This window comes from Neofelis nebulosa, chromosome 2 (assembly GCF_028018385.1).
Source record: "Neofelis nebulosa isolate mNeoNeb1 chromosome 2, mNeoNeb1.pri, whole genome shotgun sequence".
Classification (NCBI taxonomy): domain Eukaryota; kingdom Metazoa; phylum Chordata; class Mammalia; order Carnivora; family Felidae; genus Neofelis; species Neofelis nebulosa.
The window spans coordinates 94755653-94769138 of record NC_080783.1 but is presented as its reverse complement, the minus strand read 5'-3'; the positions used below and the strand labels follow the sequence as shown (position 1 = coordinate 94769138).

Genomic DNA, 13486 nt, shown 5'->3' with positions numbered 1-13486 from the left:
TCTTTTTTTTTTTTAATGTTTAAATACTTTTGAGGGTGCGGGGAGAAGGAGGAAGACAGAGGATCTGAAGTAGGCTTTGTGCTGACAGCAGAGAGCCTGATGCAGGTCTCAGACTCACGGACCACAAGATCATGACCGGAGTCAAATGCCTTAACTGGCATTTGACTGGGTGCCTGAGCCACCCAGGCATGTCCATGCAATGCATCTTTGAATCTCAGAGTGAGCACTGAGTGTAGATTCCCAGTAGGGAGTTACTAAAAACTGGGCTCATGGAAACTCCAGAAGCACTGCATGGCATGGACTGGGGCAAAGAGACCAGTCCAAAGGCTATTGCTTGACAAGCACTTTTCTGATCAGCACTTTGGTCTCCTGAGTTCATAACCGATAGCGGTTATCACCCCTTGTAAATTAATTTAGATGGCATTCTGGCCATATGGTCAGCCTTGAAACTATTTTTTCAGAATCTTATCAAAACTGGATTTTAAGTTCCTGAGATGGTAAATCTGAGGACCGGACCCTGACCCATGGGGCCCCCATCGTAGCACAGGCACCACGTAGACAGACAGTGTTTGTCACATGGCACTGTGATATCTATACAGCACCCTACAGAAATCTGCAAAACTACAGAAATCAGCTATTTTTCCAGATGATTTTCCACACTTCCCAGCAGCCAAGCTTACACAGGCCAAAGCTGTTTAATTCTCAGATGTTTTAACTTTTCTTATTAAAATTATAGTTAATAAAATTATAGTTAAAAAGTTATGTTCAGAGGAGGCAGAAAACAAGACGATACTCTAGGGAGTTTTGTTATTTAAAAAAAACAAAATAAGGGGCACTGGGTGGCCCAGTTGGTTAAGCGTCTGACTCTTGATAGTGGCTCAGGTTATGGTCTCATGGTTTTTGGGTCAAGCCCCACAATGAGTTCTGGGCTGACAACATGGAGCCTTCTTGGGATTCTCTTTCTTCTCTCTCTCTCTCTCTCTCTCTCTCAAAATAGATAAACTTAAAGAAACAAACAACCTTTACCTGTCCTTATATCTCTTTTGCTATTAACACACCTCTCCTCTAATAAGCTATTTTGGACTCTTTTAGTTAAAAAAAAAAATCAGAGCAAACAGAAGCATTTGACTTATTTACATAGGCAAAAGCTGACACTAGATCAAGCAAGAGCTGGGACGCAATAAATGAGATTTTGTTTGTAAGGTAAACATGAATCTAGAGAATGGACAGCATTCAGAAGAGGCAGTTAATAAAAATGCCAGGCTAACAGATGAAAACTTCTCTAGTGTTCTAAAATGAAAATCACAACTTTCCTCAGATGTTGCAACTGCTATTTTGGGGTGCTGTCATCACCTTGGCAAGAGCACACGTGGACGGTTCCAGCAGGAGCTCCGAGACTGCTTCAGCTCGCAGGACCACAGAGAGTTTTCCACCTAAAACCAACCAGAGAAACCAGCTGCAGGTGAGTGAGGCAGGATGCTGGGGCTGCAGAAGCAGCGTGGGGACTCATTTCCTGTTCCATGTTCACTGACTTTAAAAATGATTTCTGAAGAAATCACTTAACATGACTTTACCCTAGCTGAAAGATTTTAGATAACAAGGTGCCTTTAAAAACAAAACAAAGTCCCTTTAGAGAATGTTTCATCTAAATCAGGACTCAGAAATGCAGGACACTTGTCTTTTAGAAGAATAAAAGCAGGGCAGGCTGGGTGGCTCTTCCTGAAATTAAGAGTCTCTTGATTTCGTCTCAGGTCATGATCCTGGGGTGGTGGGATCCAGCCCTGTGTTGGGCTCCACACTGAGCATGGAGCCTGCTTGGGATTCTCTTTCTCTCTCCTTCTGCCCCTCTCCCTCACTCTTTCTCTTCTCTCTTAAAATAAAACAAAATAATAAACACACACACACACACACACAAAGAATAAAAGCAATTACCCTGCCCTGCCCCTCCAGTGTAGAAGGTGGTGAGGTGAGAACTGCTTCCTCACTTTGTTTGTTTAACATTTTCTGCTGTTACCCCGTCCTTATTCATTGTCCTGAACATCAGTTCAGCCCCTCCTGTGCACGGAGGGGAAAACGAAGGAACTATAAACACCTGTAGCGTGTACCCACTTGATTTGATACTTGATTACCTGCAGTGGTGCTCAGCAGTTGTGTGCGTCCAAATCCCCTGTGTGCTTGTCAGCAGACTGGGGCGGGCTCTGCAACAGTGCACTTTAACAAGCTTCCCAGGTGCTCCTGACCCTCGTCCTCAGACCACCACTTGAGAAACACGGCTGCGGAGGAGGGATTCCTCAGCCGTTTGTATTGCCAACTGACTCTTTCATGCGCCTGAGTCTTTATCTCCCCCTGGATTGTGTGCTCGCTGAGGAGCAAAATTTAAAACATTAATCACTCCAGATAGCAACTTCAGCACTGGGTGCATAGCAGACCTGTGGTTTGGAAACGCTAAACGAAAACCAAATAAAATCAGAGTTTGAGAGTTAAACTGTAAGGCTGTGTGCTGACAATGAAACCACCACTAACAACGACAAAAGTGGTTTTTTGTTTTTTTTTTGTAGTTATCTTTATACCCAACGTGGGGCTTGAACTCATGACCCAGATATCAAGAGTCGCAAGCTTTTCCAACTAAGCCAGAAACAGGTGCCCCAAAAGGGGCTTATTTTGATAAACGTGGTAGAACTTTGAAATCTCCTAAGCAGGGAATTTCACTTAGAGACATTTAGTCCTCATTCTGATAAGATAACGCTATTTTCTAGTTACTCAAATGATTGTCCCTGATGGATCCATTTCACCTTTCACCGATTTCTATTCTTCATTCTATCGTCACATCAGCACACATGGAACATAAGTTCCCAGCTTGTGCTTAACATCTTAAAATGTACAATCATCTGTAGGCCAAAGAAATGAAATAAGAGTACAGTTAATCCCTAAATAGAATGAACTCACAGATTATTTTTTTTTAATTTTTTAATGTTTATTCATTTTGAGAGAGAGAGAAAGAGAGAGAAAGTGTGTGAGCATGAGTGGGAGAGGGGAAGATTGAGAAGGAGACACAGAATCCAAAGCAGGCTCCAGGCTCTGAGATGTCAGCACAGAGCCTGATGTGGGGCTCAAACTCACAAACCGTGAGATCATGACCTGAGCCAAAGTTAGATGCCCAACCGACTGAACCAGCCAGGCACCCCATAGATAATTTCTAATTGACTCTGCAAGCTGCTTTTAGAATTATAGTGAACAAATGTACTTGAAGTTCTAGAAATTCTCATGGTTCCCAACCTATTGCCAGTGCAAGCATAAACTATACTTTTTAACATACTGTCAAATGCAGATTACTCAAAACCATATTCTCACGTGAAGCTTGCAGTTCATGTTTTCTATGGAACTGAAAGGGGGATAATTGCTCTGCTTTAGGAAAATTTATCTTGCATTTTTTTGTTGGAAATAATTAAACAGGTGTTCATATGTCTATGAACTCAAAGACATGAACAGGTGTTCATGTGTCTAGCTCAAAACTGGTATTTGCTGTGGGTTGAGAATGAACTGTTGTAAGCCTGTGTAGAAAACCACTGCACAGCATTGTGTAAATTCTTGTCCCTCCTATGCATTGCTTGACCTCACTAAAGGATAAGCTCACCTGTTTCCACCATAAAGGGAAGTTGTTCCACTAAAAACCGTTGCGGCTGTTTATAAAAAAAAAAAAATAGCCCCCTTTCCTCTTGCTCCTTCCCTTTTTGCCTCAAATACTCCAATAAAAGTAATCTGGCCAATATTGAACTGCCAATATCAATGCTTCAAGCTACTACTACTGCTTGGGCAGGCAGGTAATACTGGTGTCACCCTGGGTTGTGTCTCAGTGTTGTGCAAGTGGGGGATGTTGTGTGCAATTCTACTCTTCCCACAAGAGGAATGTTCCCACTCTCCCAGCCTCCAACTCTCTGCCCGAATCCTCTCTTCTACTGAATCCTCCCCACTGGCAGCACATTGAACACATAAACAGGAGGTTTATAATAACAGATATAGAAAGATTAGAAAAGAAGAAAAGAATTTTTCAAAAATTTTGGTAAATATATATATATATATATATATATATTTACCAAAATTTACCCTTAAAAATTTTAAGTGTACAGTTTTATGGCATTAAGTACATTCACATTGTCGTGCAGCTGTCACCACCATCCATCTTCAGAACTTTTTCAACATCCTAAACTGAAACTCTATATTCACTGAGCAGGAATTCCCCATTCCCCAGACCTCCTAACCCCTGGTAACTACTATTCTAGTTCCTGTCTCTGTGAATTTCATTATTGTAGGTCCTTCATGTAGGTGGAATCATACAATGTGTGTCCTTTTGTGACTGGCTTATTTCACTTAGCATAATGTCTTCAGGGTTCATCTATGTTATAGCAGGTGTCAGAATTTCATTTCTTTTTAAGGCTGAATAATATTCCATTGTATAAATAGCACATTTTGTTTATCCATTCACCCATCCATGGACATTTGGGTTACTTCCACCTTTCAGCTATGTAAATAACACTGCTATGAACATAGGTATAGTATAGATACCTGTTCAAGTCCCTGCTTTCAATTCTTTTATATATGTACACCCACGCGCTAGATGATAGAGTAATTTTATGTTTAATTTCTTGAGGAACTGCCACACTCTTTTCCATAAGGGCTACACCATTTCACAGTCCTGCCTGCAATGCATAAAGATTACAATTTCTCTATATCTCTACCAACACCTGTGATTTTCTGCTTTTTAAAATAATAACTATTCTTATGGGTGTGAAGTGCTATCTTGTTGTGGTTTTCATTTGCTCTACACAATGATTGAGCATCCTTAATAATTGAGTTAATCTTTGTATATGGTACAAGGTAAGAGTCTAACTTTGTTCCTTTGCATGCAGATATTCACTTCTCCCAGGAACACTTGTTGAAAAGACTCTTTTCCCCACTGAAAGGTCTTCACACTCTTGTAGAAAATTATTTGACCATTTGGTAAGGGTTTATTTGTGGGCTTTCTATTTTATTCCATTGGTGTATATGTCCATCCTTAAGCTAGTACCACACTATTTTGATTATTAGAGCTTTGTAGTAAGTTTTGAAATCAGGAAGTGTGAGTCTGCCAACTTTGTTCTTTTTCAAGAATGTTTTGGTTATTTGGGGTCCCTTGAGATTCCATATGTATTTAAGGATGGATTTTTCTATTTTTGCAAAAACTGTCACTAGGATTTTGATAGGGATTTCAATGAATCTGTAGACTGCTTTGGGTAGTACTGGAATTTCAACAATATTAAGTTTTCCGATCCATGAACAAAGGATAACTTTCCAGTTATTTTTGTTTCCTTTACCTTCTTTCAGCAATGTTCTAAAGTTTTCAGTGCACAAGTCTTTTGTGTCCTTGGTTAAGTTCAGAAAAGAACTTTTAAAAACTACTTATTAGAGTGAGCAGAACTCCCAGTCGTTAAGTGTGAGCCGTGTATGGTGACTTCTTTACAAAGAGTGCAGTATGGAAAGGAGGAAAAAATAATAACTTTACAGTGGAGATACCTGAAAAACACAACCTCAACCAGGTGATCAAGGTCAATATTAACAGTATAAATCACAGTGATAGTCTGTATCCTTGATATATGATGAAAATAAGACTTTATTCTGTAATCTTCCTCCCTAAAACCCATAATCTCAACCTATTCATGAGAGAAACATCAGACAAACCCCAATAGAATTTGCAGTCACAAACGATGACATATTAAATTATTCCATTCATATGAAATGTTCAGAACAGGGAAATCTAGAGATACAGGAAGTTAATTAGCAGATGCTTAGGACTGAGATGGGAGAGGAGAATGGAGATAGTAAGATGATAGTTCCAGCCCCATGCTGGGTATAGAGACTACTTAAAAATAAAATCTTTATACATATTCACAAAGCTGTATGACCATATCTACTAATTCCAAAACATTTTCATCACCAAAAAAGAAATTCCTTGGGGCGCCTGGGTGGCTCAGTTGGTTGAGCGCCAGACTTCAGCTCAGGTCACGATCTCATGGTTCATGGGTTCAAGCCCCTCATCGGGCTCTGTGCTGACAGCTCAGAGCCTGGAGCTTGCTTTGGATTCTGTGTCTCCCTCTCTCTGCCCCTCTACCACTCACACTCCGTCTCTCTCTCTCTCAAAAATAAATAAACATTAAAAAAATGTTTAAAATAAATTCATTATCCATTAGCTGTCACTTCCTGTTCTCTTTTCTAGCCCTAGATATAGCCTATCTACTGTAGTGTCTCTATGCCTCTTCTGGAGATTTAATATAAATGAAATCATATAATATGTGGTCTTTTCTGATTGGCTGCTTTCACTTAGTTTAATGTCTTCAAGGTATATTCATGTTGTGGTACATATCATTTCTTTTTGGGTAAATAATATTCCATTGTATGTATATGCCACATGTTGTTTATCCATCAAATGAGGGACATTAGGGTTGTTTCCACTTTGGGTTATTATAAAAAATGTTGCTATGAATGTTTGTGATAAGCTTTCTTCCAGACATTTGTTTTCATTTCTCTCAGACATACTCCTAGAAGAGAAATTGTTGAATCATAGGTAACTCTAAAGTTTATCTGTTTCAAGGGGTTCCTGACTAGCTCAGTTGGTAGAGCATGCAACTCTTGATCTGGGGAGTTCACTTTGTGAACTCACAAAGTGAGTTCAAGCCCCATGCTGAGTATAGAGATTACTTAAAAATAAAATTTTAAAAAAATAAATCAAAAAATAAAGTTTATCTGTTTGAGAAACTACCGGAGTGTTTCCCAAAATGGCTTCACCATCATTCATTCCCACCAGTGGTATGGGTCCCAGTTTCTCTACATCATTGCCAACACTTGTTATTGTTTGTTTTGTTTTTATTACAGCCATCCTGGTTGACATGAGGTGGTATTCTGTTTTAATTGTTGGATTCAGAGGTCACTCCATGGGCATTTTTATAGAATTTTGTGCTTTTTTTTTTTTTTAAAAAAAAAGCAGTTCAGTAATTTTTTATAGTATTTTGCTTTTAACCAACTCATGTTATACAACTGTTTTGTGTATATTAGGTGATATATTTGAAAAAGAACAATAAGGCTATGGGATTGGACTAAAAAAGGAGTGGAAAATAAGAGAAAGAGAGAAAGAAGGAAAACCACCTGTTGGAATAAGAAGGAGACTGAAAAAATAATTTACTTTGTGTCCTGCATTATATTGGGGTAGATAATCTAGTGATATTGATGAAACACAAAATGAAGGATGAGAGGAATGAGCAGAAAAGGAAAATATGAGCTCAAAAAAGAAAGTGTTTAGTAACCTGATGAAACTTAAGAATGGAATCTACAGACATTTTAATAAACATGTATATCTACTTTATAATCAAAATAATTCTAGGGAGTCTGTCCTGAAAACAAGATAGATTTTCCTTTGTTTGAGATGGACCAAGTTCAATCTTGCCTTCTTTCAAAGTTCATTTACCCAGCACTTCTTCAGTAGAATTACAGCCAACAAATATTTACGTGCTCACTTGCCCCCAAGACAGGCTTTCCAAAGAATGCAGTTTCAAATTCAGCCTCTCCTCATCTCCTACCCTCTACCGAGAGCTCACTAAACTGACTGTGGCTTCTCACTGTCTCCATGCAGGGGCTTTAACCTCTTCCTGGAATCCTCTTTTCTAATCCATTTGCTTGCTCCCTCCCTTGGCTTTCCTGAGGACAGTCTTCCTGACACCCCTATCTGAACCAGCTCCCTCCACACTCATACTCTTTCTTCCCTTGCCCTGCTTTCATTTTTAACATAGAAAAATGTTTAATCTCTCTATAATCAAATACGTGCCAGTGAGGCATATAAGGAGATAATAGTTTTCAGCTGTCAAATTACCAATAACAAAATGATTATATCATTGAAGACAGGCTGAGTAGGGTCAGAAAAATTTTATAACTGTTGGTATACACTATTACAGTGTTTCTGGAAAATAATTTAGCAACATGCTTTAAAGTCTTAAAGAATGCACACTTTTTGAACAAGTGATTTCAATTCTAAGAATCAGAAAGAATTTATTGAATGGAAGGTAGACAAAGATTTATATATAGGAATGTTCATTGCAATGTATTTTGTAATGTGAAAATTAAACTTACATATATATGACATATATAAGTGAGAGAAATATTTAAAACTCTATGATCCGTTCATAGGTGGATTTTATATTTATTTTTAATAAAATGAGAATGTACTCATAAAATATCTAAAGTTTAAAAAGTAGAATATACAAGTATGCATTGTTATATACTATGTATACAAATATACATAGAGTATATAATAAAAAACAGAAAGCATATATAATCCAAAACTGGTTCTTAAAATTGGTATACCTCAGATTCGCCTAGGAATTTATTAAAATCACAAATGTACTCATCCTGCGTAAACCTACTGAATCAGAACCTCAATTACTTATGAAGCAGGAATATGGACAATTGCAATTACTCTCTCCTCACTACCAATCAGTGTATCGTTATTTTATCTTTGTAGTTGTCTTCTCTGCTGGAATGTAAACTTCAGCTAGAATGCATAACTTGCTTTGCATGAGAAAAGGGGGAGACTGAGGGAAGACTGGCAATCCTGAAGCCTTGGAGAGGCAGGGAGGCAGGAATGGAGTAGGAAGGACAGAAAGATACTCTCACAGACTCGAGACTGGAGAAGGGGTGCTTAAAAGACATTTTTCAAAGGAAATGCTGGAACTATGCAATATAAACCACCCTGCTTCTCTCCACGGGAGTATCTTCAATACAGTATTAATTTCTCACCAATGAATACAAAAGACAAGACTACTGAAGAGGAAGAAATGCCAAGTCCTGCTTTAAGGAGGAAGGGAGAAGGTGGGTCAGCTATCAGGGTTGTGTGTACTTACCTTGAGAAGCATATTTTTCATGGTAAATCTCATAGGCTTTTCTGTGGGCATCAGTGAGGGTCTGGAGATGTGAAGGTCTTGATTCCTGGTGTGGAAACTCTTTTATCACCTCCTCCAAGTCACTAAACGTGAACCAGATCTTAACCAGGTCCCCAAAGGAGTGGAAGGCAAATGTGGCATAGTCCGCAAAGAGATCAGCAAAGACTTCTCTTCTCTGGACCGTGCTGGCAGGAAGGGTCTGGTGATGCAGAACAACCAGGGGCTGAAGCTGTGCAGTCTTGAGAGTCTCAAGGAGTTGCCGGTAGCACTGCACTGTTTTGCTGTCTGGGTTCTTGGAGCTTCCTGTTGGGAGAAGTTGTGCCCATGGAAGAAATACTTTGTAATGGGTGATCTTACTGGCACGAACACTATTAAAGAACTTCGGCAGGAAAGCGGGCAGTGGTTGGCGACAAACATAAATGCTTCTGTCCTCTGCTGCAAAATTAGAACGCTGGTTTCCCAGTGGATCACTCAGGTTGTATAGCAAGTCATTGGTGAGAGGACCAGCAGCTGAAATGAATTTTCTATCAGATTCCCAATCTAACCCCCAGCACGAAAAGCTCAGGAGGACAATAAAGACTGAATTCCAGGCCAGCTCCATTTTCAAGGACCTGTTAGGAAGTACATGGAATCGTTACTTTATAACAACAGCCAGGTTGTAAAATGCTAAGTGATTATTAACAGTTAATATTTAACTGCGTTATCTGTGATAATGAAATCAGTACATGGCTTACCAGTGTAATATCAAAAATTTAAAGACCATAAGAGATAACACAAAGACCTCAAACATTTCGCACAATTTAAGCAGATGAACCTGGAAAGTGTCTGAAGGAAAAAGTTCTCCGTGTTTTTTTTTATTAATTTCAAATTATTTTAAAATTTGTTTACACACAAAAAACTCATTTACATAACAGAACAAAGATTGCATCCCTTGCCAAACCTTTTTCCCCCTTAAAAATATATAAGTAAATGATGAACACATTGTGTAAAAGATTCAAATGTAAAAGCGTAAAAGACAAACCTGCAAATTCCTCTTCCCCAACTCCCCTCACCTTCCTTGGGTAAGCACTGTAAACACTGTGTTTCCTTCCAGTTTTCTTTTTTTATGTAGCTGAATGGTTATGCAGGTTTAAATCTTGTGAAAGTTACTTAATTTTTCTGTGCCTCTGTTTCCTCATTGGTAACAATGATGAGTAGATAAATTGTGAGAATTAAAAGAGATCATTCTTCAGTGTGTTTGGAACAGTGCAACTCAACGAACACTACATATACACAAATGCCAACATTCATAAGTGTATAACATTTTAAACATATAATTTAACATATATGGGATTATACTTTATGTATTGTTCCTCAGATTTCTTTTTTCCACTTAACAGTTCTCAGAGTTGTGTCTATATCAGAAAATATAGACCTGCTTCTTTTTTTTTTTAATTTTTTTAATGTTTTTATTTATTTTTGAGACAGAGAGAGACAGAGCATGAATGGGGGAGGGTCAGAGAGAGGGAGACACAGAATCTGAAACGGGCTCCAGGCTCTGAGCTGTCAGCACAGAGCCCAACGCGGGGCTCGAACCCACCGACTGCGAGATCATGCAACCGACTGAGCCACCCAGGCGCCCCTAGACCCGCTTCTTTTTAACAGATGCATAGTATGCCCCATAAGGATGTACCCTAATTGAACCTCTCATATATCGAGTACTGGTTGATTCTTAATTGTAATGTGTTGTAAATGAATCTTTGTCTACACGTATGACCATTTCTTTAAGACAGAGTCTTGGAAATTAAGTTCCTGACTCAGTGTTATACTACTATTTAGAATTTTGATTGAAACCCAAATAGTTATCCAAAATAGGCTTCATCAAATTTAAATCCTACCTAAAGTTTAGAGGTGTGCCTAAATCTGTGTTTTGCTAATACCTGTCATAAAACTTCACATTTTTGACACTTTGAAAAATGAAAATATTATCTCCTTGTCAATTTTTAATTTTTCTGCTTAAAAGGAATAGTTAGCTATTCATGTTATATCATATATGTGTGGTTTATTTCTGGGCTGTTTTGTTCCATTGATCTATGTGTCTGTTTTTATGCCAATGCCATACTATTTTGCTTGCTACAGCTTCATAATATAGTCTGAAATCAGGGAGTGTGATACCTTGGGCTTTGTTTTTCCCTCAAGATTGCTTTAGCTATTCAGGGCCTTTTGTGGTTGCATACACATTTTAGAATTGTTCGTTCTATTTCTATGGAAAATGCCATTGGAATTTTGATAGGGATTACATTAAATCCATAGATTGCTTTGGGTAGTATGGACATTTTAACAATGTCAATTCTTCCAATTCATGAGTGTGGAATATCTTCCCATTTATTTGTATCTTCTTCAATTTACTTCATCAGTGTCTTATGGTTGTCAGTGTACACATCCCTGATTATATTTATTCCCTAGGTATTTTAATCTAGGTATTGCATTTGATACAATTGTAAGTAGAGTTTTCTTAATTTCTCTTTCTGATAGCTCATTATTAATGTATAGAAATGCAACACATTTTTATATATTGATTTTGTATCCTGCAAGTTTGCTGAATTTGTGGATTCCTTCCAACAGTTTTTTGGTGGAGTCTTTAGAGTTTTCTATATATGATATATCATCTGCGAATAGTGACAGTTTTATACTTTTCTTTCTGATTTGGATGCCTTTTGTTTCTTTTTCTTGACTAATTGCTCTGGCCAAAGCTTCTAATACGTTATTGAATAAAAGTGGTGAAAGTATACATTCTTGTCTTGTTGCTGACATTAGAGGAAAAGCTTCCAGCTTCTCACCATTTGAGTATGATGTTACCTGTGGGCTTGTTGTATATGGTCTCTATTTGTTGAGGTATGTTCCCTTTGTACCCACTTTTGTTGGGGTTTAGTCATAAATGGATGTTGAATTTTGTCAAATTTTTTTTTTCTACATCTACTGAGGTGATCATATGATTTTTGTCCTTCATTTTGTTAATGTGGTATATCACATTGATTTGTAGATGTTGGACTATCCTTGAATCCCTGGAACAAATCCCAGTTGATCATGGTGTATAATCCTTTTAATGTATTGTTGAATTTGGTATACTAATATTAAGGATTTTCATATCAATGTTCATAAGAGACATTGGCCTATAATTTTTTCTTTTAGTGACTTTGTCTGATATTGGTATTAGGTTAATGCTGGCCTTATAAAACAAGTTTATAAGTGTTCCCTCCTCTTCCATTTTTTGGAAGAATTGGAGGGTTGGTATTAATCTTCTTTAAATGGTTGGTAGAATTCATCATTGAAGCCATTTAATCCTGGACTTTTGTTTTTTGGGAGGTTTTTGATTATTGATTCAGATCCCTTACTAGTAATTGGTCTGTTCAGACTTTTTCTTTATGACTCAGTCTTGGTAAGTTGTATATTTCTAGGAATTTATTTCTTCTAGGTTGTTCTACTTGTGTACAATTGCTCATAGTAGTCTCTTATGATGCTTTGTATTTCTGTGGTATCTGTGGTAACGTCACCTCTTTCCTTTGGATTTGAAGTCCTCTTTTTTCTTGGTGAGTCCAGTTAAAGGTTTGTCATTTTTTTCTTTTCAAAAAACCAGCTCTGTTTCTTTGAGCTTTTCTTCTATTGTCATTTTAGTCTTTATTTTATGTCCTCTGTTATTTTCGTCCTTCTACTAACATTTGTTCTTTTCTAGTTCTTTGAGATGTAAAGTTAGGCTTTCCTTTTTTTGTTTTTTGAGAGAGCACGTGTGAGCAGCGAGGGGGAGAGAAAGAATCCCAAGCAGGCTCCACACTGTCAGCGTGGAGCCCTATGTGAAGCTCAAACTCACTAACTGTGAGATCACGACTTGGGCCCAAATCAAGAGTCAGACACTTAAACTATTGAGCCACCCAGGCGCCCCTAAAGTTAGCTTGTTTTTCCTGAGATGTTTGTTTCTTAATGTAGCTATTTATCCCTTTAAAGTTCCCTCTTAGGGAGCACCTGGCTGGCTCAACTGGAAGTATGGGCCACTTTTGATTTCGGGGTCATGAGTTCAAGCCCCACATTGGGTGTAGAGATTACTTATATAAATAAAACTTAAAAAGTTCCCTCCAAGAACTGCTTTTGCTGGGGTGCTTGGGTGGCTCAGTTGGTTAAGCACTGGACCCCTGTTTTTGGCTCAGGTCATGATCTCACAGTTCATGAGTTCAAGTTCCACGTAGGGGTCTGAACTGACAGTGTGGAGCCTGCTTGGGATCTCTCCCTCTCTCTGCCCCTCTCCTGCTCACGCTCTTGTTCAAAAATAAACATTAAAAAACAAACAAACCCTGCTTTCCTGCATCCCATAAATTTTTGTATGTTGTATTCCCGTTTTCATTTGTCTCAAGATACTTTAGAATTTATTTTTTCTTTGAAACTAGTTGTTTGGTAGCAATCTCCATATACTTGTTGATTTCCCAGTTCCCTTTTGTAACTGATTTCTAGTTTCACACCATATTATGGTCGGAAAAGATATTTATTTCAAT

The 13486-nt window shown here is 38.1% G+C and overlaps 1 protein-coding gene across 2 annotated transcripts in view; it reads right to left on the bottom strand.

Annotated features, from left to right (window-relative positions):
- Nucleotides 1-9564, bottom strand: part of LCT (lactase) — a 51492-nt gene extending 41928 nt beyond the window's left edge. For both annotated transcript variants that reach the window (XM_058715427.1, XM_058715428.1), the window contains exons 1-2: nt 8925-9564; nt 1354-1433 (exon numbers count right to left, since the gene is read on the bottom strand). In XM_058715427.1, coding sequence (XP_058571410.1) covers nt 1354-1433; nt 8925-9564 — 720 coding nt within the window. The remainder of the gene's footprint in view (nt 1-1353; nt 1434-8924) is intronic.
- Between the last annotated feature and the right edge of the window lie 3922 nt (nt 9565-13486).